Source organism: Camellia sinensis, chromosome 13 (genome assembly GCF_055761805.1).
Source record: "Camellia sinensis isolate YWXY chromosome 13, ASM5576180v1, whole genome shotgun sequence".
Lineage (NCBI taxonomy): Eukaryota > Viridiplantae > Streptophyta > Magnoliopsida > Ericales > Theaceae > Camellia > Camellia sinensis.
Genome location: NC_138973.1, coordinates 108,688,487 through 108,713,456, shown reverse-complemented (window position 1 = coordinate 108,713,456; position 24,970 = coordinate 108,688,487). Strand labels below are relative to the sequence as shown.

General features: G+C 36.1%; 1 protein-coding gene across 2 annotated transcripts in view; it reads left to right on the top strand.

Annotated features, from left to right (window-relative positions):
• Positions 1-225: 225 nt before the first annotated feature.
• LOC114319352 (putative sulfate transporter 3.4) overlaps positions 226-24,970 on the top strand; it is a 50,281-nt gene continuing 25,536 nt past the window's right edge. For both annotated transcript variants that reach the window (XM_082903128.1, XM_082903127.1), the window contains exons 1-6: positions 226-731; positions 2,375-2,423; positions 2,654-2,861; positions 6,056-6,227; positions 8,349-8,414; positions 17,028-17,141. In XM_082903128.1, the coding sequence (XP_082759254.1) occupies positions 360-731; positions 2,375-2,423; positions 2,654-2,861; positions 6,056-6,227; positions 8,349-8,414; positions 17,028-17,141 (981 nt within the window). In that variant the 5' untranslated portion in view covers positions 226-359. The remainder of the gene's footprint in view (positions 732-2,374; positions 2,424-2,653; positions 2,862-6,055; positions 6,228-8,348; positions 8,415-17,027; positions 17,142-24,970) is intronic.

The window sequence follows — 24,970 nt, the reverse complement described above, 5'->3', positions numbered from 1 at the left end:
AAGTCTTTTTCATTGAGGTTAAAAGAACTTAAACATAATCGTCTTATAATTGGTTGGCAATTAAAATTTTGTAAAAACTTATTGATCGTTACTGGCACACTCTAATTTACACAATTAATCTTCAAAAGCCAAAAAAGCCAACAAAAGTATAGTAGCGCAAAATGTAATTTGCCCTTAAAAAGAAAAGTGAAATTTTCCAATATTTGTAAATGTAAGTCCCCTCCCGAGCAACCGTGAATAACTACCATCTCTCTCTTTCTCTCTCACATTCTCAACCAAGTCTTCTTCATTTCATTCTCCCCACAAATCTGCACAAAAATTTCTGGTATATATCGTCAAAAAATCTTCTTGTTCAGGACATGAGTCCTCCAAATTCTAATAATAAGAGATTAGATTCTGCACCAGACATTTCAGGCGATGATGATGAAACTCAAATCACAATCTCCACAGAAACAACAACAACAACCAACCCATTGCCACCACAAGAGATACACCGAGTCTGTTTACCTCCAAACCAAACCACCTTTCAGAAACTCAAACGCAGGCTCTCGGAGATCTTCTTCCCAGACGATCCTTTCTACAGATTCAAAAACCAGACTTTCCTCAGAAAATGGGCTCTGGGTTTGCAATATGTCTTCCCTATATTTCAGTGGTTTCCCAGTTATAGCATCCAACTCTTCAGATCTGATCTCATCTCTGGTCTCACCATTGCTAGCTTGGCCATTCCACAGGTTAGAAAAAACCAAAAACAAAAACAAAAAAAAAGTGATGAAACCTTTTTTTATTTTATTTTTTACGATCTATCTATTTGGATTGAAAATAATTTTCAATTAAAGTTTTGGTTAGAAAATGTTTTCTTATATTTAATTATGACTTTTAAATTAATGTGATAGTAATGTACTAGTGGTGGTTGTAGGGTGGTGGTGTGGTGATATTTTATATGATATGTCAATTTGGTTTCTGTAATTTTAATTTGTTCGATTTTGTTTCTTAATTTAATAGATTGTGTTATTTTAGTCCAATAAATAACGATTGTTTAATTTAACTGAAGATCAAATAATGTGTCAATTTGGTCCTTCTACTTTACACGATGTGTCAATTTGATCCCTATAGTTTTAATTTTCTCGATTTTGACAGGAACTAAATTGACACATTCTGAAAAATACAATGACCAAATTGACACATTGTTTGACTTTTCGTTAAATTAACTTAACAATCGTTCTTTGTTGGACTAAAATGACACAATCCGTTAAATTAAGGGATAAAATCAAGCAAATTGAAACTATAAGAATCAAATTGACACATCGTGTAAAATAAATAGACTATTTGCATAATTTTCCCCAAAAACAAATAAAAGAATATTTTCTACTACAAAATATTATTTTTTTTCTTTTTGATTCTTGGGGTTCCCATACTGAATGAGTTGTTTCTATTTAATCCACAGTTTGTCTTTTCCATGTTGGTTTTGTTTATTCTTGGGTTATTTGTGAATTGGTTATGTGAAAAAAATTATTAACTACTAATTATTTGTTGACTTCCAAAAAATTTAAGAGCAGAATTTTTCATTTTTTATTTTTCCATTGAGTTTGATTTGTAGGCATAATTACAACCATTCCATGGAGCAAAAATGTAGAGAAAATAATTTGTTGGGTGCTTTTTTATTTCATTTAATTATTCCTTTACAATTAACAAACTTAGACAACTATTGCAAGCTTGGCCATTCTATAGGTGAGAAAAGCCATGAAATTTTTTCTTTTTTATTTTCTTTTTTGTTTCTCGGGAAAATCAGGTTTGTCTGGTTTTGAAATTTGAGTTTACTTACTTGGATTATGCCCCTTGTGGTTGTGGGTAAGCTGGGGTTCTCAGACTGGATGAAGTTGTTTCTATTTTGGTTTTGGCTTTTTCCATGTTGGTTTTGCTATTTGTTAAGTGAAAATAAATGGTAATTATTAATTATCTTTTGGCCTTGTCCTTTGGCTTCTCAATTCAATAGGCTATATATAGGGGGCAAATATTAAATATCAATTTTTTTGATTTATTTTTTCAGAAAGAAGTACTCAATTAATAGGCATAATCACCACCCCAATTCTTGGAAGAAAAATAGAGAAAATAATTTGTTGGGTGCTTATATTTTCATAAATTTTCCTTTACAATTAAAAACATTTTTTTGGTTACTAATTAATCACCTTATCTCCTTCAACAGACATAATATTGAGTTTAAATCTCATTATTGTGTGATGCATGGTTTTATTTTATTTTTTTTTCCCTCTTATTCTCCTTCTATTGATTGTAAAAAATATATATATATTAATAAAAAAAATAAAGAATAAAAAATAAAATTAAATAATTACATTATCTCATTTTTGTTTTGCAGGGTATTAGTTATGCAAAACTCGCCAATCTTCCACCTATAATCGGAATATGTAAGGTTCTAAATCACTCATTTGTCAAATTTATAATTAGCTAGAAAAGTATACTATATATGAGTAAGATGCAAAAAATATACAGTATATTATTACATTAGGATTTATCAATTAAAACAAAGTGTCTATATCATGACTTTGTTGTTGTTGTTGTTGTTGTTTTGCTTGTTTGTTTGTTTGTTTGTTTGTTTGTTTGTTTTTTTTTTTTTTTTTTTTAATGAATTGTGCAGATTCAAGCTTTGTGCCACCATTAATATACTCAGTTCTTGGGAGTTCAAGTCATCTTGGGGTTGGGCCAGTGTCAATAGCTTCTCTGGCGATGGGGACAATGCTTGGTGAGATGATTTCTCCTATTCTTGAACCAGATCTCTATCTCAGACTTGCTTTCACTTCAACCTTCTTTGCTGGTGTTCTTCAAGCTTCTTTGGGTATATTTAGGTGAGAAAATTCTTTCATTGTCTGCATAGTCATTCATTTAGAATCTGTACGTTTCTAGATGAATTTTCCTCGATTTATTTTCCCATCTCTTATGCAAAGAATTAGGATTCTCTATTATGATTTTCTTTATCATGATTTTGCTCTAATAATCTAACAATTCATATTTAAAGTTGAAATAAAACTACGCCATTTTAAGTATTTTGTTTTAAAAATATTTATTTATTTATTTTGTTTTTATTTTTGAAAATTGAAACTTAAACAGTTGGATTATATATTTTTTTCATGTATTTTACTGTAGTAAAAATCACAATAAAATCATGATAGAAAAATCATTGCAGAGGATCCTTGCTCCTATGTGACCCACCATTATTAATTTTTTGAACATGGTGAATCCTACAATTACACATGACATTTTATTATATGAATTCATATAGAAATTAAAAAAAAAAGAAAAATGTTTGAAACTCTCAAAAAGTATTGATAATTTTACTCACAATGATATGACAGGATATGTATTAATTTTTAATTTGTTACATACTTAATGATGGTGAGACTAACTCCTATATCACATCATTATAAGTATAAATATATGAATTTTTAACATTACACTCTAAAAAATTGATGAAATCCACTAATTTGAACAATTACATACCATACCACCCAGAAATTAATCATATTTAGCATCATCAAAAATACTTTGCATTTTTGCAATGAAAAAATATTTATAAATAAGTTTTGGAAAATTAGTGAAACATCAATTTCTAACATCGAGTAGTAAGAGACATCCAATATATATATTTTTTTATTAGCTAAGGTCCTTCGATGAAATTTCTATGGTCATACCAGAGAAATTTTAAAATTTATCTGTGATTTGATAAACTTTAATTTTTTTCTGTGAAATTAGAAAAATTTCTGTGTCTAGACAAATTTCTCTGTGTCAAATTTTCTCTGTGAAAATATTGAGGGACCCCTATTATTGTAAAAATATTGTATGTCTTTTATTTTATAAAATCTTAATACCATAAATCTTTAAAAAGTTCCCCAACAATTTTTAATACAATTCATACAACGGCAATGCTTAGTAGCCCGAATTTTCATGACCCGAATGGCTTGAATGTTTCAAAACAACGTCGTTTTGAGTGTAAAACGACATCGTTTTAATACATTCGAGCCATTCAAAACACACAAATTCGAGTTATCAAACATTTTTCTTCATACAAAATGATCTATTAGTATCATTTTTATAATTTTGAGGCACAATAGTGAGTTTCTTCTTTTGTAGTAGAAAGATCACACAACACATTATTCTATGTGAAAGTCATATAGAAAAATTATATTTATATAGCATTATTCTTTCGTAACATTATCGAACAAATTTTGGTTCATTTTTGCCAAATCTATCTTTTCTTTAGAAAAGCAAAGTGAATGGTAACTAAAATAAGAACTAAAGTTTTCTAATTATTTAGTTGCTTGCACACCATGTCAAATATGTGCAAAGTTAGAGCATTTCTATCCGATATTTTAAATTTGATATGATACTTTAACAATCATATTTGATATTAAGTATCAACTCTATCTGGTATATCAAAAGCTGGTATATCAAAAGTTCATGTGGCTTTTGGCGGCACTCCTTTATACCAATTTTGATATGAAAACTCCTTAATGTCCATTTTTTGTTTTTTTTCTTTTCTTTTATCTTCAATTAAAGCATCCAATGGCACAATTTATGACAAGTTGTGATTGTCAATCAACCCACATCATGTCATGGCTTTTCTTTTCTTTTTTTATACCAAGGATAGTATTATTTGAAAATGGTAATATTTTTTTATTTTAATAAAAAAAAGCAACCTGTATGTTGTTGTTACCGGATTTTATTATTATTATTTTTTTGAAATGAATCTTTGTTACCGTTGTAAACAAAAAAATTAATTAATTTTTTTAATTTAATTTTATTATTTATAAATTTGAAGTTGGGTTATATTTTAAAAATAAATTTATTTTAATTAATAAAATAAAAAGTTTGAATTTTAAAAATAATATAACAATAGATTTGACATTTCCGGTAGAGAGCTTCCTTGTCAAATTGACATAAACCAATTTGTTACTTAAGCCTTCAAAAAAATTTTGATGTATAAAATTTTGAAAGTTTGAGTGGAGATGCTTTTAGAATAATTCAGTTTTAGCTAAGAATTTGACACAAAAGATTGTTGAAATCACCAAATTCTCCACATAATTTTTAGGCCATGCTGTAGGATTAAGGGATAAGAAATAAAAATGGCTTTTTCTTCTGTCTGGATATAAGGGGTGGTTTATGATGATTTAAATAAGTGTATTTTTTGACTTTTTACGAAAAGATGTGCAGAAAAGTAGAGAGGTGATGTGATGAAAAAAAGATAAAAAGATGAATTATTTAAGACACCCCAAACAAGGCCTAAGTTTTAGTGAATAATCCAAAATTTCAGATTGTGCCACCTTGACACCTTTGTAAACTAAAAGTTCAAATTTTGTCTAGTCATTAGTTCATTAAATATTGGGTAATTTTGTTTTGTTTTGTTTTTTGTTTTTGTTTTTGTTTTTTTTTTTTCACTTGAATCAAATATTAGGTTTGTAATTAGGTGAATAAAATCTTAATCATTAATTTACAAAGAATGTTTGTTAACATTTATGAAAAGATGTACAGAAAAGTGGAGAGGTGATGTGATGAAAAAAAGATAAAAAGATGGATTATTTAGGACACCCCAAACAAGGCCTAAGTTTTGGGGAATAATCCAAAATTTCAGATTGTGCCACCTTGACACCTTTGTAAATTAAAAGTTTAAATTTTGTCTAGTCATTAATTCATTAAATATTGGGTAATTTTGTTTTTTTGTTTTTTTACTTGAATCAAATATTAGGTTTGTAATTAGGTGAATAAAATCTTAATCATTAATTTACAAAGAACGTTTGTCAACATAACACATTTGTTGGAGATTTGAACTAGAGACAAGCTGGACTAAGTATTATGTTGGACTTAATTTTTGTGCACAATTAGATAAGCTTATATAACATCATATTTTGTACTATTATATAAAATTTTGAAAGGGGGTGATCAATTAAATGACAAAGGCAAAAGAGAGAAACATATAGAATTGAATCTTTCTACTAATATTTTTTAAAAAAAATTAAAATTTCTTAGGGAAGGATTTCTATTACAGGTTAGGTTTCATTATAGATTTTCTGTCAAAGGCAACTCTAATTGGGTTCATGGCTGGAGCAGCTCTGATTGTGTCCCTGCAACAGCTTAAAGGATTGCTTGGAATTGTTCACTTCACTGCCAAGATGCAGTTTATTCCTGTCATGTCCTCTGTTTTCCATCACAAGAATGAGGTTTGAAACTTTAACCAAACGAACAAGAAATAATCGTATGTGCGTAGAAATCGATCACAAAATGTATTTAGTATACACGGATTAAAAAAATTTAAAAATGAATTTCACTAATAAATTTGGTAAAATTTTATCTATTTATGTAAGTTATGTGTCTAATTTTGTGATAAATTTGTGTTCGTAACAAAATTGATTATGAAGCTGTAATTAATGTACTTAGCTAACGAAATTGACATGTGAATAGGTATAGTCTAATTTACATAGACTCGGGTATGAATATCAGTTGTAGGTATGTTTTTAAGTGTCTAATTTATCTAACTCTCATGTCAAAAAATACGAGAACACAAAAAAATATTCATATTTCTTACACATATTTCTTATTTTCTATAGTAAAATAATGGTTAATTACATTTATATTTTTATCAAATATCACTTTGTCCTTTTTATTTGTAATTATGACAACCAATTCTATAACTTCTTGCGTTTTAAATAAAATTGCAATATCATATTTTTGTTCACTTGTTAATGAGGTTGATAAAAATTCACACTAATAACATATTTTTTTTAGGGCATATACATAAGAATTTTCACCCAAATATTCTACTCTATTCTCTTCACTTTTACAAAAATCTCACATTGATTCCTTTATTTATGTTCCTATATTTTTACTAAAATCTTACTTTAGTCACTTCATTTTCATTAAAATTTCCCTTTAATCCTCTTATTTTTAATCATGCCACTGAAAAAATGTGACGTGTGGATCATGTCACTTTCGTCATCCTCATTAATAACATATCAATAAAAGGGTAAGTTTAATAATGGGTTGATTGAGGCCTAGTTTGGGAAGACTAAATAAGTGTATTTTTTTACTTTTTTTGTATTATGTGTAGAAAAAGTAGAAAGGAGATGTTGATTGATGTAACCCAAAAAAGATAAAAAGATGAAATAAGTGCACTTTTTTCTTTGTAGCCAAACTTGGCCTGACTATTACCTTTGAAAATAAAGGGCACAACGTAGAGTTTTGATGAAAATGTAAGGTGCTAAGGATTCGTTTGTTTCAACGTAAAGTATTTTATACAAAAAAAATATTTTTCTTATAAATTAATTTTACATAAAAAAAAAATATTTTTATTTTTGTTTTTGTTTTTGTTTTTCGGCATTTGATTGATACTTGAAATAAAAATATTTTATTGTTAAAAGTGAAATTTTGATTCAATAAAGTACCATTTATGACTTTTTAGTAAGCTAAGATATATTTATTTAAAAATATTAAATGTGTTGAAAAGTTAATGAGTGAGAGTCAACTTTATAAAAATTGACTAACGTAATGCTTTTAGCTAAGTAATTTTTGAGAAAATGATGTAAAAATATTTTCTTTAAAAAATATTTTACTTACATTTTATCGAACCAAACAATAGAAAATGAGTAAAATAATTTTGACGAAAATATTTTATGTCAAAACAAACAAACCCTAAGTATATAATTAACTTGCAAAATAAAGTTCATGATGCGCCATATAGCATTTGATGCAGAATTTCGAGGTTTTGTACATAGTTCTATAACTAACTTGAATTACTAGCACTGTGAGTGGATCATGAATTTAATTAGAAATTTAAAAAAGAAAATAGAAATAGAGAAAAAAATTTAACCTATGTTGTATTCATATTCTCCTAACCTCTCTTTTCTTTTTAAAATTTCTACCTAAATTTATAATCTAAACATAACATAAATATACTAGCAGTAATAATTGAATTTCTAAGGTAAGATACATATCTCATACCCAGGTGTTTCACCCAAAGAATTCATTCATTTATATTTTGCTTGTTTTATTGGAATGAAATGGAATATAATGATTCTTCCATCATAATTTTCATTTTCAGGTTTGATTCTCTGAAAAAAGATATATTACCAATTAAATTATCATTCATCAGTTGTATTAGGGGCACATAAATCAATCACAACACCTTATATTTGGTTTTGTGATATGCATTTTTAGACTTTTTATGTATAATAATAAGGGAATAATTATTTCATAAACATTAAAAAATGATCAATTTTATTTTATTTCATTTTAATAAACCAAAATATTAGTGTTGAGGTTATTCTGCAACTTTGGATGTGCAGTGGTCTTTGCAAACAATGACAATGGGCTTCAGTTTCCTAATATTTCTACTGGCAGCAAGACAAATTGTGAGCTGTACTATCTCACTTCTGAATTTTTTTCTTAAGTTCGCATTGTATTTTTATTTTTTTTGGTTGGTAAATTATATTTTCCATTATTGAATTTTAGCAAAATTTTACTTTGATCCATCATCTTCTAATTTTTACTGTACGAGCACGAAATAATCTTCTCGTATAATCCTGTTGATCAAGTTTGCACTCCTCCAAACACCGTCGCTTTACTCCTTGAAAACACAAAAGTGAGCTAGCCGGCGGGTGTGTGCCGGATACCTCTCCGATGCCTAAGTCAGCAAAATAGACAAAAGTTTTGTGTATTCCGAGAATCAAAGTTGTGTTACCTGTACTTAGGTTATGTTGTGAGCTTTTGTAGGTTCTGCGTGGAACGATCTTAGTAGGACTCTTATTTCTCCGTTTGAGTCCTTCTAGGAATCACATTCCTGAAAGATAATGCTTATCCTTCAACACCCCCCTCACTGCTTCAACCAAGTGAGATGATTTTACCTCGGTTGGATGACAACATGACCAAGCTAACACTATCTTTTTGCCATGCTAAAGCGGCAAATTTGACCGAGCTCCAACTAGCTCAGTTCTTTCCTTCATTGCTTGTACCTCGGTTTGGCATACTCCAGCTGGACTAATTACTTAAGACCGAGCTAACTATGCTGAACAACGTCCTTATCTCAACCCGACTATGTGCGATGCTTAGCTCGGTCTGAACCTCAACTAGGCCGAACTAGTTAGCTCTTAGACCGAGCTATATCATCTCTTACCCCGGCCCATTGTGCGGCCCAACTTACAAAGAAGGCAATTCCTTAGCTCGGCCCAATTTATTTATAAATTACCCTTTCAATTGCCCCTTAATTCCATCTGTGCAGCATGATTTGGGATTACTCTCCTCTAGCCGAGCTAAAAGCAGTCAAGCCAACCGAGGTCACTCCCTACCTGGCTGCCGGCTAGTCCGGTTTATAACGTCCTTTCAGTTTGTACATCTGAACTGTTTCCTATTCGCGTGGACACATGGCTGGCTCCCATTAGTCAAGTACAATTGTCTGCGCCGCCCTCGTACTCCGAAAAATTTGAACAGTCCCGCCTTTTCTTTGCCTTATACGAAAACCCTAGTTTTCGAACTTGGCATTCCTACTGTTCACCTTCACACTCTTCCTCTAAACCTCCATTTTCACAGCTATAGCTCTTACAAAGCTTGTGTTCTTCCTTGCGGCCTTGATCTTCAACCTCTCGTCTTCAAACTATAAATAACTCGATCCCATTTCCTTTTTGTTTGCATAGTTTCTGAAATATGTAGCATAATACTCGTATGTTTTTCAAAACACACACACTATTTTAGCTTCCATTTCTGTGGGAAAAAACCGTGTAATAGAACCACTAGATTCACGAACAATCTGAGAAACGATGCTTTTGATCCAAAATAATGCTCCAACCGAACTAAGATCTTGTTTGTATTAGGTGCAAGCCTAGCCAAACTGGATAACTCTTCTAACAACCAGACTAAAACTTCATGTCATTCCTGTAGTTTCAATCGATCTAAGAACCTTATGTTTCATTTAGTCGAGCTAGCGAACTGTATTAAGTTTGCGCACTACCGCACTAGAAAGCCTTAACCAACGACCGAGCTATAACTTAGGACCAAATCAGCTCTCTGACTTAGTCAAAACCGAACTAAGAATGCTGCACCCTAAGCTTCAACTGGGCTATGAACCTCTTGTTTACTTAACCAGGCTAAAGTCTTTCGCTTCAACCGAGCCAATGACGGATAGTATCCCACGTAGCCGAGCTAGGACTCCATTTATTTTGCCTTTGTTTCTTTTAGCATGGTCCAACGATCTGTGCTTAACACTTTTCCTTTTCACTTTGCAGACTGACTTAGGTTGGCCAGACACACATTTGCACGCTCAACCGAGATACTGAAGGTCATTTCAACACCGAGCTAAATTATACATAATTTAAGGCCACATGGGGAAATATCGATTTTTAGTGAACTCTCCAAGGGCCGTAGCCGAGTTCCGAAAGGATTACCAAATTCCAGATGACGTCCACCTCTCACTAGCCGAGCTAGACACAACTCCATGGGGAAAACCGGGCTTCGTTCCCTTCACTGTCCTTTCCACGGTAGAAGCCGGACTCCGATTCCCCGTTCAACCTCTTCTTTGTGAATTCCTAAGGCGGACTAGTATATGCCCAACCCAGCTCAGTACCAATTCTTACAGAATAATAAATGGTATTGTCGAGCTAAACCGTCGGCTTGGCCTTAACCTCGGTCTAGCCGAGTTATTCCACCAATATTCATTAGGCCAAAACGAAGACGGCTGGGTATACTATTTAAGAATAAGACGCCGCCAAGAAAAAATAATAAAAACCACCCCAGATAAAGATGTAAATGATGACGACTTTTTCTGGGTCTCTGGTAACTTCGAAGATCAGGAAGCCCAAATAGCAAGAGACCGGATTAACTGGAATAAAGGAGTAGCCGGTATAATTACCTCGGCTTAGTTTTGTGCATTCTTTACTCTGTTTATAAGTTTGGCACCGTGCTAGCCGTTGCTTTCTTTTTATGCAGATTTGAGCTATCTAAAGTCGCAGTATAGTTTTCCTAATCTAGACGCACTCCGCGCCGCGCTTCGATATCGCGAACGAGGTTGGGCCCAGCTACTCAATTTCGAACCGACATACAGATACAGCAGCATGAGGAAGACCAGGGTGACAGATTTCCTTCTGGAACCCTCTCCAGAACCAGATCCAACACTACCTCAAATCAATCTGATCTCATTAACTGCAGAACAATAAATGACCAAGAAGAGAGCAGTAAGGGCCCTCGTCACCGAAACAAATCAGGCCGAGGTACCACAAGCCGGCCAAACACAAAAGGTCGTGGTAGCCCTTCCAACCGCTCAGCCTTCATCATCTCGGCCAAGCAAGCGTGCTCGGACTTTGACAATCGAGCCACGCCTTGTTGACGAGGATGAAACCGTGCTTCCCCAAACCACACCACCGAGCCCACAACCTAAGCGCTCAGACCGAGCTAGCTCCTTTGAGTGGGTACCAAAGATCACCTACAAGAACCGCGCTATTACTAACACTGATTCGGTGGTCGCAGAGAAAGACCATTCGTTGGCTTTTAACCTCACCAAGAGCGTATGCCTGCCAGCCGACATGGAACACCACGACCACCTCACCGAGCTGAAGGCCATTCGCTCGGCAACAAAATCGACGGTGCTGGTAAGTTCTCCCTTTGCTTGTCTTTCTAATTTGTACATCTGTTTGCTCGGTTTTACCAAAAGTTTCTTACCGCCCTTTTGCAGGCCATGCAAAAAAACCACATCGCTCACAAGCGTGTGTTGGAACTGCGCAAGACAACAAGGTAGGCCGTGGCAGAGGCCAATGCTAAATCAGCCGAGTTAGATGAGTCCAATAAGAAAATGGCCGAGCTACATACCGAGATGATCCGCCTGACCGGTCTTGTCAGCTCGGCTGAAGCAGATAAGCAAAAGGTTGCAGCCGAGTTAAAAGACAAATATCTGCGCGAGCTGGCCAAGCTCAAGAGAAAGAAGAATACTGAGATCGCCCGGTTAGAGAAGAGCGTGGAAGACGCTGAAGACCGGGGTTACAAGGAGGGGGAGGCCACTTACATCCAACAATGCGAAGCCGCCAAAGATATATTCTTCAAATGTGGATGGAAGGCGACTGTGGCTAAGCTTAGTCAAGGCCAAGAGACCAAGGTCTTCCAAAACCCTCCTCCACATTTCATACCAAGCTACATGGTGGAGTATGCTACTGCCATTCAGTAAAAATTTCTTCAAGAAGGGGAGGATGAGGATCCTGCTCCTGAAGACAACGCCCAGCCCGGTCGCCAGTCTACCTCTCCCACTCCAGTGGTCTCCATCTCACCTTCACCTGTTGCGACTATCGTGGTGCCTTCGACCGAGCTCAACCAAGGGGTGCTTGCCACAACCGAGCTACCTTTGGGTGAAGCCCGGGTTGATTTGGACGCCGACTTGGAAGACCTTTTCTCCTGATTTTTCTTTTCCTTTTTTAACCAAAAAGTTTGTAACTGGGCTAAGGCCCCACCTTTTATACTTCTGATTTGGATTTTGAATGAAAATCTTTTTCTTTTTGTTCGGTCTGTTCTATACATGCACTTATTTTTCAATTATAATTTGTATTCAGTAGAACATTTTCTGGCCGAGATATCTATCTCGGTCCTAACCTTGTAATCTGTTTGGTCAAACCTGCCAACCACTTCAGCCTAGATCCTTATCTCGGCTGAAGAGTACTAAAAATTGGTTATTCCAGCCAACCACTCTTCAGCCTAGATCCTTATCTCGGAAGAAGAGTACTTAAAGTTGGTTATTCCAGCCAACCACTCTTCAACCTAGATCCTGATCTCGGCTGAAGAGAGATACGTGTTGGTTTTTCCAGCCAACCTCTTTAGCCTAGATCCTGATCTCGGCTGAAGAGAGATAAGTGTTGGTTTTTCCAGCCAACCTCTTCAGCCTAGATCCTGATCTCGGCTGAAGAGGGCTCAGTGTTGGTTATTCCTGCCAACCTAGAGCCGAGTGTTTGGTTATTCCTGCCAAACCTCTTCAGCCTAGATCCTGATCTCGACTGAAGAGAAGTAAGTATTGGTTTTTCCAGCCAACCTCTTCAACCTAGATCTTGATCTTGGCTGAAGAGAGCTCAGTGTTGGTTATTCCTGCCAAGCTAGAGCCAAGTGTTTGGTTATTCTTGCCAAACCTCTTCAGCCTAGATCCTGATCTCGACTGAAGAGAAGTAAGTGTTGGTTTTTCCAGCCAACCTCTTCAGCCTAGATCCTGATCTTGGCTGAAGAGAGCTCAGTGTTTGGTTATTCTTGCCAACCTAGAGCCAAGTGTTTGGTTATTCCTATCAAACCTCTTCAGCCTAGATCTTGATCTCGGCTGAAGAGAAGTAAGTGTTGGTTTTTCCAGCCAACCTCTTCAGCCTAGATTCTGATCTCTGCTGAAGAGAGCTCAAAGTTGGTTATTCCGGCCAGCTCTGATTTATTGCCTCTAGCTCACTAAAACTACTTTTACAGAAGAAAACAATTATGCTGAAAAGGAAACTACTTGTTTTATTGAAAAAAGAAAAACTACAAGTACACTAAAGAAAAGCTAAAAATAAAATAGTTTGAGATTGACAGTGTTCCATGACCTGGGAATGGCCTTGTTGTCTCTATCTTCCAAGTGGTATGCCCTTTTTTCCTGCCAATCCAACCACTTTGTAAGGTCCTTCCCAATTAGGCCCTAACTTGCCATCTCCGGGTACCAGGGTGTTCCCATTACTTTGCGCAACACCCAATCTCCAATCTTGAATTGCCTCGGATGTACTGTCTTGTTATATTTTCTGGATAACTCTTGCTGGTATGAGGCGATGTGAACCAGTGCTCTTTTTCTTCTCTCTTCCGCAAGGTCGAGTTCCAAGGCTATGGCTTCTCTATTTAAATCTGGGTCAAAATTTTCACTTCTAATAGTGGAAAGGCCAACTTCCAGTGGGATTACTGCTTCCATGCCATAGGCTAGGGAAAAAGGTGTTTCTCCAGTTGACCGCCGAGATGTGGTACGGTAAGCCCATAAAACATGAGGGAGCTCCTCAGTCCACTTGCCTTTTGCTTTCTCCAGCCTTTTCTTTAATCCATCTAAGACGACTTTGTTTGATGCTTCCGTCTGGCCATTTGCTTAGGGGTATGCTGGTGTAGAGTTGTAGAATTCTATCTTGTACTCCTCACAAAAGCCTCTAAAAATTTTGCCATCGAACTGAGTGTTGTTGTCTGATATTAGAGCCTTGGATATGCCGAACCAAGTGATGATATTCTGCCAAACGAATTTCTTCACATCCTTCTCATTTATTTAGGTGAGTGCTTCTGCTTCCACCCACTTTGTGAAGTAGTCTGTTGCTGCGAGAAAGAACTTTCTGTTGCCGGGTGCCGTTGGAAGTGGTCCTACTATGTCCAGACCCCACATTGCGAACGGCCATGGGCTAGTTAAAGGTAGAAGCTCTCTGGCTGGTTGATGTATTTGGTGTGCGAACTTCTGACATTTCTTGCACTTCTTCACATACTTCTCTGAATCTGCTTGCATGTAAGGCCACCAATATCCTTGTGAAATTGCTCTGTAGGCCAAAGATCTTCCCCCTTGGTGGCTTCCGCATACTCCTTCGTGTATCTTGAACAAGAATGCCTCGACCTTGCTGGGATGGACACATTTCAAGTAAGATCCTGTGAAGGATTTTTTGTACAAGGCCATTGATGGGTAGAGCCAAAATCGTTGTGACTTTGCTCTGATCTTGTTGGCTTCTTTCTTCTCTTCAGGTAAGACGTCGTCTTTTAAGAATACTATAATGGGATCCATCCATAAAGGGCCTAATTTGGCGCAACATACCTCAACTACTTCAGGTTCTTCGATGCTCGGTCTTGGTAGGTAGTTGATCAGTAACGGATGTGGGATGGATGTATCCGCCATACTAGCAAAGCCTGCTAGTTCGTCTGCTATACTGTTTTCTTCCCTGCCGATCTGCTCTATCCGCACTACTTCGAATTTCATGATTTCCCTTCTGACTAACTCTTTGTACTTAGCTATCCTCTCATCTTTCACCTCGTAGTCGCCTGAAATCTGGTTTACTACCAACTGGGAGTCATTGTAAACCATTAGCTCGGTGGCCTTCATGAAGAGTGCTGATTTTAGGTCTGCTAAAAGTGCTTCATACTCCGCTTCGTTGTTTGATGCTGGGAAGCCAAGGTTGACTGCTTGTTCTACTAGTAGGCCATCTGGTGAGATGAGGATTATACCAAGTCCTGCACCGTGCCTATTGGATGCTCCATCCACAAAGAGCTTCCACATTTCTCCAACGAATAGCTTCCAGCAAGTGGAAGGGTCGGATGAAGTCTTGGGGTCATACGTGTTGCTAATGTTTTCTTCTGAGTTCATGCCTGCAGTTGGGTTCTGCTCTTCACTGTCTGACTGCCCCAAGTTTTTACTGGGAGTGGCATGGTTTATTCATTTCTTCTGATCCTCAAACCTGTGTGGTTTGCAATGTGGTTGGGTATCTTGTATTAAGGGTTGCGCATTTCCTACGACACTTTCCGTCCCCATTTCGGTTGCACCAGTTAAGTCAACTGGGCAGATGTGATGACTTCTTGGTGTAAACTCTGCCACAAAGTCTGTCAAAGCTTGAGCTTTTATTGCGGTTCTAGGTTGAAACTTGATATCAAATTGTCCCAATTCCACCGCACATTTCAAGATTCGCTCAGAAAAGTTCGCCATTTCAAACAAAGCTTTTAATGAAAAAGCTATTAGGACGATTATAGTGTGGACGTGAAAGTAATGCGACAGCTTCCTTGAGGCCATCATCAAGGCTAAGGCCAGTTTTTTCAATAGTAAGTACCTGGTTTCTGCGCCCAGCAAGGTCTTGCCAACATAAAAAATGGGCAGGTGTTGGATTCCTTCCGCTCTAACCAACACTGCGTTGACTGCGTGCTGTGAAACTGCTAGGTACAGAAAGAGCTCTTCTCCAGGTATTGGTGTTACTAGCAACGGTAGAGAAGACATGTACTCTTTCAGGCTTTCTAGGGCGCGATCGTATTCTTCATCCCACTTAAACTTGGCCTTTAATGCTTGGAAAAATGGTCGACATCTGTCTGACGACCGACTTATGAACCGATTGAGCACAGCTGCTAGGCCAGTGAGATGGTTTTACCCAGGTTGGATGACACATGACCGAGCTAACACTATCTCTTTGCCATGCTAAAGCGGCAGATTTGACCGAGCACCAGCTCGGTTCTTCCCTTCATTGCTTGTACCTCGGTTTGGTATACTCCAGCTAGGCTAATTACTTAAGACCGAGCTAACTATGCTGAACGGCGTCCTTATCTCTGCCCGACTACGTGTGATGCTTAGCTCGGTCCGAACCTCAACTAGGCCGAACTAGTTAGCTCTTAGACCAAGCTATATCATCTCTTACTCCGGCCCATTGTGCGGCCTAACTTACAAAGAAGGCAATTCCTTAACTCGGCCCAATTTATTTATAAATTACCCTCTCATTTACAATTAAGTCTTCACACTCTAACTTGGTTTTTATATAATCATTCAGTCACTCCACTGTTTCAACTTTGAGTAATAATTAAAATATAAAAGACCACAATGAAACTTTAGTAAAAATTAATGGTAAAACGTGTAATTAATTATATGTGTTTTTTATTTTCTTTTTCAGCAATGATAGAGGGCCCGAATTTTTCAGGCTCGAATGGCTCGAATTGACCAAAACGACGTCGTTTTGGACACAAAACAACACAAAAAACGTCGTTTTGGTCAATTCGAACCATTTGAGCCGCAAATATTGTGGCCACCAATCATTTTTCTTTCTCTTTAATGTCCTAAAATGTGTTCACGTGGCTCTCGTATAAGCATTTTCTATCCAAATTTGTAACGGCAAGGTGCCATGAGGACTATACTGAAACATGAGACAGAGCTTGAAACTTAATTATAATTAAAAAATGAGAACTTAAAGTAAAACTTGAAGGTAGAATTTAAATCTCTTTTTATTAGATCAAAACAAATTTCAACATTTTTTTTTTTTTGATGAACTACTGTTTAGAGCTTGATGAAACCAAAGCTATTCTGGGTTTCGGCAGCGGCGCCATTAACATCGGTCATTGTGTCAACTTTTCTGGTCTTCTTTCTCGGACCTAACGCACAAAGTATTTCACAAGTAAGTTCGATTCTGTTTTTTTTTTTTAATTGTTTTGTTGTGGTTTTTATTTTTATTTTTGTGTTTCATGTTTTGGAAATAAATTAGTTTTAAATCTTTTTTGGAAAAATTACTTTCTTACTCCTGTACTGTATCACTTTATCCTGGAGTTTTTTTTTTTTTTTAATCAATCTCTTAGACTTTAAGTGAAATTACAATCTGGCCTAGTCGTTAACTTTGTTTTGAAAATCAACAAAGAGACAAGGGTGACGGGTTTGAAATGAGATTTTGATAAAGGTAGAAAGATATTAAGAACTAAAGTGAATGAACTAAAAGGAGATATTAGTAAAAAAGAATAGGGAAACTAAATGTAATTAATTATCGTGTGGTTGTTCATCATTAGTTTTGAAATGATGCTATATCAATGGATCCAATTGCAACTTGACTTAAACTTTGGGAATTGATTGGGACAATTAAAGATTAGGGGACAAATAGTTTTAAAGCAGAAGAGTGCAAAATAAGTGAAATTTACACATCTTTTTACCCTTTCCTTATATTTAAAGAAAATACATCAGTTTCATGCTTTTGATATAATTAAATTGATTTTCCCTTCAGGATTTTAATTCACTTAATACTTACGCATTTTTTCATTAGTAATTCGTTAATTAGTCGTATGAATAAAAAAATTATGTTTTCATTTTTTTCCTACTAGAGTGTATATTTATCTTTGTTTGTTTCAATGTTTTCTTATAATTGACATTAGTTTCAAGTTTTAACTATACTAAAAGAAAGTTTAGAGTAATTATGTCACAAGTAAAGGGTTGATTGTATTTTATCTAAATTGCAAAGGAGGTGAGTGTAATTTATCTCTTTATTTTGTGTGAAAATAGTTTGTAAAAAATTTGAAAACAATGTTTGGTTGTTTTTGTTTTGGAAAAATTTCTTAAAAGTTGTTTTTGAAAAGTCAAATTTCATCTTGCATCCTCGTATTTTACACCGAATATCACTTTGTCTCTTGATCTTTTACGGATAAATTACACTTTGCGCCCTTGCATTTTATACATAATTTCACTTTGCCCTTGACATTTAAAAAGCGACAACCAATGCCTTATACTTTTAGTTAAGTTCCAATCTAACCTATTTGTTAACCCACGTTAGACGAATACATAAAAAAAAAAAAAAAAAAAAACCTTTAAGAAATAAGTAATCGATACCTTTTAACAAAGTAAAAAAGAAAAAGAAAAAGAAAAAATGAAAAATAGAGTAGGTAATCAACACCTATTAACAAAGTAAACAAAAATGTAGAGTAATCAACATTTGTTAACAAAGTAAACCAAAAAAAAAAATAACTAACAATTTTTAAGTCCAAAAAGTAAAAAAAAAAAAAAAAATTATTCACATTTTTATGTCAAAAAATAAAAAATAAATAAAAAGAATATTAATTAATACTTTCTTCTTTCCGCATGTTGTGCTTTGTTTTTGTGTATAAAAAAATGAAGAAATATGTTTACATATAAGCATTACAAAGTGCAGTATTGCCCTTGAAAGCCACGTGATTTAAGGTGGGTTAACAAATGGATTAGATTGGAATTTGACTAAAAATTTGAGGGGTTGATTGTCACTTTTTAGAAGTCAAAAATTTAAGTGACACTTACTGTAAAGTATAGTGGTGCTAAGTACAATTTTCCTATCTTTTAATTGACTTAGGCTTCGTTTGGGAATAAAATTTTTTAGTAACTTTTTGACTTTTTAGCTAAAATGTGATGTAAAAAAAACTAGTATGTTTGGGATGACTTTTTAGTTTTTTATAAAAAGATGTGCAAAAAGTAGAGAGAAAAGAGAATCTTTAACTTTTTGGTATGGGTTGTTGACTTTTCAATTTTTTTAGTAACTTTTTGACTTTTTAGCTAAAAGGGACACTTGCCAAACAAGGCCTTAGATTTTTTTTGATCAGCAAAGAAAAAATTTCATTAAAACATGAAATTTAAAGGTACAACGAAAAAAAACGCATTAAGAGAGATTCGAAGAGTAAAAACTCACTCTCCTACTACTGCTACTCACGTCTTTACAACCAACCACTAAGTCTCACGCTTTTATGTTTTAAAAGACAAATGAAACAACAATTCAAACTCTTGAGCCCCACACCTAAAACACTAATACACAAATAAAACCCACGCCTGCCTCGAAAACAAAACCCCATGCTTGACTTGAAAACCCCACGCCTGACCCGAACACCTTGCACCAATGCCGGACACTCAAGCTCCATTGCTGCCTAGAACCACCCATGACTGCAATACCTGCTGGTTTCTCCTCCTTGACTCAACAAATTCCTTGCTCTCGACTTCAACCCCGCCGGGAATGCTACTGGTGCCTCCTCTGTTGCTGTTGCAGCCTCCTCCTATGGTTCTTCTTCAGCATCCACTGGCTTTGCCACTAGGAATGGAGCTGCTGGTGCTGTCACCACGCTTTTACCCTGAAAACCCAGATTTCCATCTTAAACTTATCCCACGGTTTTCCTCGCCCAAACAACTCCCTCGGTTGATCCTCACCAACAACGCTGAGCAGTCCCCTCTTTGTAGACCCGGCGCCATTCTCCTCTTAACCAAACACAAACACCGACCACCATAGAATTGAATGGAATTCACCCCTCAAACTCCCACTCGGACAGGAGCGCTCGAATGAAGATCCTAAACAACTCTGGATCCTCCTACCTCCTCAAACTCCAGTTCACAGAGAAGTGCCCGAATGAAGTTCCTGAACCAACCCACCCATGATCAACGCAACCACCCTAAACCGAAACCCATGGCCAAAGCTGAACACCATGGCCGAAGCACCACTTCCACCGAACCTCTTCATTCGAGAAAAAAAAACCCACCAAAACCACCTATCAAAGCTTCCAAAAACACCAAAACCCACAGAGTGACGACCCACCAAGCTTACAGACCGCCGGATAAGATAGATCTAAAACCACCCAAGGAATACTCAGCTAAGAACCCCAAAGAATACCTGTGAAAACAGGTATCCTATACAAAAACGAAAGGACTTAAACAACATCCTAAGCAAATCTAGAGATTAGATCTGAAAAGGAGAAAACGGAAAACAAATGGGGGCTCAAGATTATTAGAAGAAAAAACATGAACACAAGAAGAAAAACTAGGCCAGCCAACTGCCATGGCCAAAGGCGGCGGCCGGCTGGCCAGCGGTGAGGCCCGAGATGGAGGTTTTTTAGAGAGAGAGTTTTAAGTGAGAGAGTTAGTACAATACCAAACAAGGCCTTAGTTAACATATTAAACTTCAAGTCAAGTTGCATTTGAATCTAGTTGTGTAACAATTAAAGTGAAGAGACCAAAGGTTGGATTTTGATAACATTACAAATATATTAAGAACTAAAGTGGAGGAACTAAATAGAATTTTGACAAAAATATAGTGATGCTAAATGTAGTTAATATTATCATGTGCTTGTTCTATACAAATGAACTCAAACATAGCTTGACTTGAAGTTTGAGGATTGTATGAAATAATTAAAAGGAAAATGTTTGGTAGCTCAAAATTTTGTGGCTCAAATGGCTCAAATCTGTCAAAACGACGTCGTTTTACACTTAAAATCTGTCAAAACGACGTCGTTTTGAGTGATTTGAGCCATTTGAGTCACAAAATTTTGAGCTACCTAACATTGTTGTAATTAAAATGTCAAGAAATAAAGTTGAATTGAATATAAAGTGCATGGAAGCAAAGTAAAATTTAAGGGAAATAAGAATTCCGGGTATAAGATAAATAAAAAATATATATACAATAAAACATAGTGGGTGCAATTCTTTTTGTGATGGGTGCAACTCAAAAACTATTGCACCTTTTATGTTTGTATAATTATTTTAGGCAAATTAAATAAATAAATAAATAAATAGGGTTTAGTTAGGGGTATAAATTTGGCTCGGGCTCGTCCGAGCCTAGGTGAATTTGGGTCGAACCAGCTTGGCTCATGGACTAGAAATTTAAGCATAGGCCCAAGGATATTTGAGCCTTGGGCGGGCCGGCGGGTTGGGCTTAGGCCTAGGTGGGCCTGAATATATATATATTTTTTTCTATTTTTTTTATCAAAATTTTATTCTTTTCTATAAAAATAAAAAAAAAAATAAAATAAAATAAAATAAAAATTGGGCCTCGAGCGGGTCAAGTTTTGAGCGGGCCAATGAGTTGGGCTCAAGGGCTAGATCGAGCTTCAAAATGACAGACTAGACCTGGGTCCAAACCTACACTCAGAGTCCCGGGTTGGGCTTGGGCTCGGGCCTAATCGGGCCCGGCTCACCTCGGGCTGCGAGTAGGCTTTGGGCCGTCCACAGGCCGCGGGTCATTTTACACTCCTAGATTTAGTGTGTTTTTCAAATTAAATTTCAAGATTTCAATTTCATCAATTTAAATTTTGAATTTTATTCTGTGTCACAATCCATACGCTCGTTCATCTCTATCCATCTCAATTACTTTGATTAACATTTTTTTTTCTTCTTTGAAATGCACATAGCACTCTTTCATTTGCTATCTTAACTTGATACCACTCTTAATTACTATCACTGTTTATCATACATTTATTAAATGTGAGCCATCAATAATAAACTTATCATGAACTAGAACACATGGTATGAAACCCTATTACACCTCATCACTATTTGCTCTCATTCATTCTTCAATACCCACTGTACAGCGATCATCACCTTCTCGTTCCCTCTTCCACTAATGACCATTATTCTCTCTCTTCCTTTTCTACCGGCAATTACCACCCCTTCATTTATTCTTTTTCTTCTATTGGTCTAGCCCAACCCATCCTTGTGTCATCATCGGATATGGATTCAGCATAGTTCGCAATTGCCGAAAAATGTGAATCGGCGATGGATATGCAATTGCGACTTTAACTTTGATCCAAACCCAGCCCAACCTCTGCCCTTGTGCCGTCAATTTTGGGGTTTCTATTTTGGCAAGGAGGAGAGACGAATCTTGAGGGATAGGGGTTGTGGGATGGGCTTGGTGGAAGAGGGATGATATAAACTTGCAACATAAAGAATACCTCATTACCATCATGCAAAGTCGACAATCAAAACGTCGAACTTCTATAAACGAAAACACAGAAGGAATCTCAAAATCCAAAACCCAAAATCGTAATTGATCAAAAAAATATTCACAATTGTAACGCCCCAATTTTTATTACCCGGTTAATATTACCACAACCATCATTATAATTCAATTACATAAAGAAACATGTGAAAGCTAACAATTAGTGTGATTAAAACAAAAAAAAACAAAAACAAAAACGAAAAAAAAATAAAAATACTCTGTCGTTCGTAAATACAATGCAAATTAATTACAAGTAAACGAAATGCCTTTATTACATCAATACTTAAAGGAAAGGGCTTACCTCTTACTATATCAAAGGCATTCTACCAACAAGAATTAGGCCCCGAGACCCACAGATAAAGATTGATCCAGATTAGTTCCTCTTGCTGTGTACCTGAAAATTGATCAACAATGTGGAATGAACACAAAGGTCTAGTGAGGATCCCAATTCCTCCAAACAATAACATCATATAGATAAATAGGATCATGAATGCTCCAACACATATTATATATATAGTGACTTTAAATACCTCAAAATATACATATGTAAATACATCTTTTTTCAAAAGAATCCTTCTTCGACATTTCAAGAAAATTCATTTTCATACATTCACCATTGTTAACTCAAAAAGTTTTTAAACACAAATTACATCTCGCAATACCATTAATTCTATCTTAATGTTTACATTTATCAAGGACATTCTTGTAGACTCATATACACTTCCAACGGTAAAGTGTAAACATCATCCTACTTAGGATTGTAAAAATAGTCCGTGGCCCCTAGGCGGCCCAAAGCCCGCCCACAACTCGAAATGGCACGGGCCCGAGCCCCTAGACCTGGGCTTGGGCCATTATTTTGAAGTTCAGCTTGGCCTGTGGGACCAGCCCATCGGCTCGCTTAAGGCCCACTCAAGGCCTGGTCCGAGACCCAGTGTATTTTTTAGTGAAAAATGATAAAATTTTGATAAAAAAAATTAAAAAAAAAAAAAAAAAAATCAGGCCCGCCCAATCCTGAGGAGAGGCCTAGGGCCACAGGGCCGGTCCGCCCAAGGCCCAAATACTCCTGGGCCAAATTTTTTGGCCCGTAGGCAGGCCCAGCCTGGACCAAATTTTGGTTAGATACCGTGAAACCCGGGTGGGCCGAGCCGGGCCGGGCCAGATTTATAACCCTAATCCTACTCAATAATAATCAAATTCTTATCTTTCATTTATTCTTAGTAATCAAGAAATCAACCACGTTTTGATATTTGACGATTATTCCTACAACATTTCCAAAGACATTTACCATATTTTACCATCTACTAGCACCGAACGCAAATAGTGTTGGGAAAAACTACTCACATTACACAATTTCACATTGCATATCGCAAAATTATGAGATGAACAAAACAAACCTTCAATCCCAGGAAAAATAAAATGTTGAATAAAATACAGATAAAATATAAAATGGTTAAAGGAAGCAAACCGAAGCCTGTGTGATACCACAGTCTCCTTAAAATATATTCGCCGCCTCACCGTTGGGTGCTGGAGGTACGCCGGCATCTACTTCCCAGGATATGACGGTTTTTACTAGCTATAACAGAAGCACCTTCTGATTAGCTTAGCGAACGGACAACGGCAGCACTCTCTCTCAGGAAGAAAATTATAGGAGAAGTAGACTGACAGTGTATGGATGTCAAGGAAAAATTCTATATCTCTTTTCAAGGAATAGGGCCTCCTTTTATACACCATGGGGGAGAGGGGAGGAGCCTCTAGCCATCAAGGCTGGCAACTAATGCTAGCAAAACTGCCCAATCAATTTTGTAAAACTGATGAGCCTTAAATGTGTGAGTTATATACACATTTATGAGGCAATTTCTTATTCAACCATTTTTCTCCAACAATCCCCAACATGAATAAAAATTGATCGAATATAGCAAACGCTCAACGTTTATCAACAAAGACTCGGAAAGAGAGAGAGCACATAGACTAACCCTGCATCATAAAAGGTAGCTGTTGGCCTTGAACCTTTCGTAGTGAAAGCCTATCGGATTTACTGGCTGACCAGTGAATGTGATGTCTTGAACTGTTCTGCCGTTTGTGTAAACCGAGACAATAGACCTCATACAGGAGTTAGTCCAACCATTGTTCTTGTTCTCACTGGTATGCCCAGTATGGCCCTGGAACACTAGCCTGGTTCTGTGAGTGTTTTTAAAGAATTCAGCCTTGGCAATTCTTAAAGAAGCGGCCCCACTTCGCACTCACATAGGTGACCTAGATACGATATTTCATTATACCACATCACTAAGGTCATTAAAAGTATTAGCTTAACCTTCCACCCCCACAGGGCATCACTGTATAAAGAAATGGGCAAAAGGATTTACCTCTTCAGTGACTCACCCGTTACACGAAGTTAGGTTGTCCCTTTGAACCTAGATCTTCGGATCTCCAGTCAACTAGGTTGGGTTTTCCGTTCCGGTAACCTTTACTAAAGACCTTAACCCCATTCCTCTTAACGACTTTTCTACTAACTCTCGAGTTAACCCTTTGGTTAGCGGATCCGCAATGTTGTCCTTACACTTGACATAGTCTAGAGAGACAACTCCATTTGAGAGTAGTTGTCGTATGGAATTATGTCTACGACGGATATGTCTAGACTTTCCATTATACATATTACTCTGTGCTCGACCAATCGCTGATTGGCTATCACAATGAATACTGATAGACGGCACAGGTTTCGGCCAACGTGGAATATCCTCAACAAA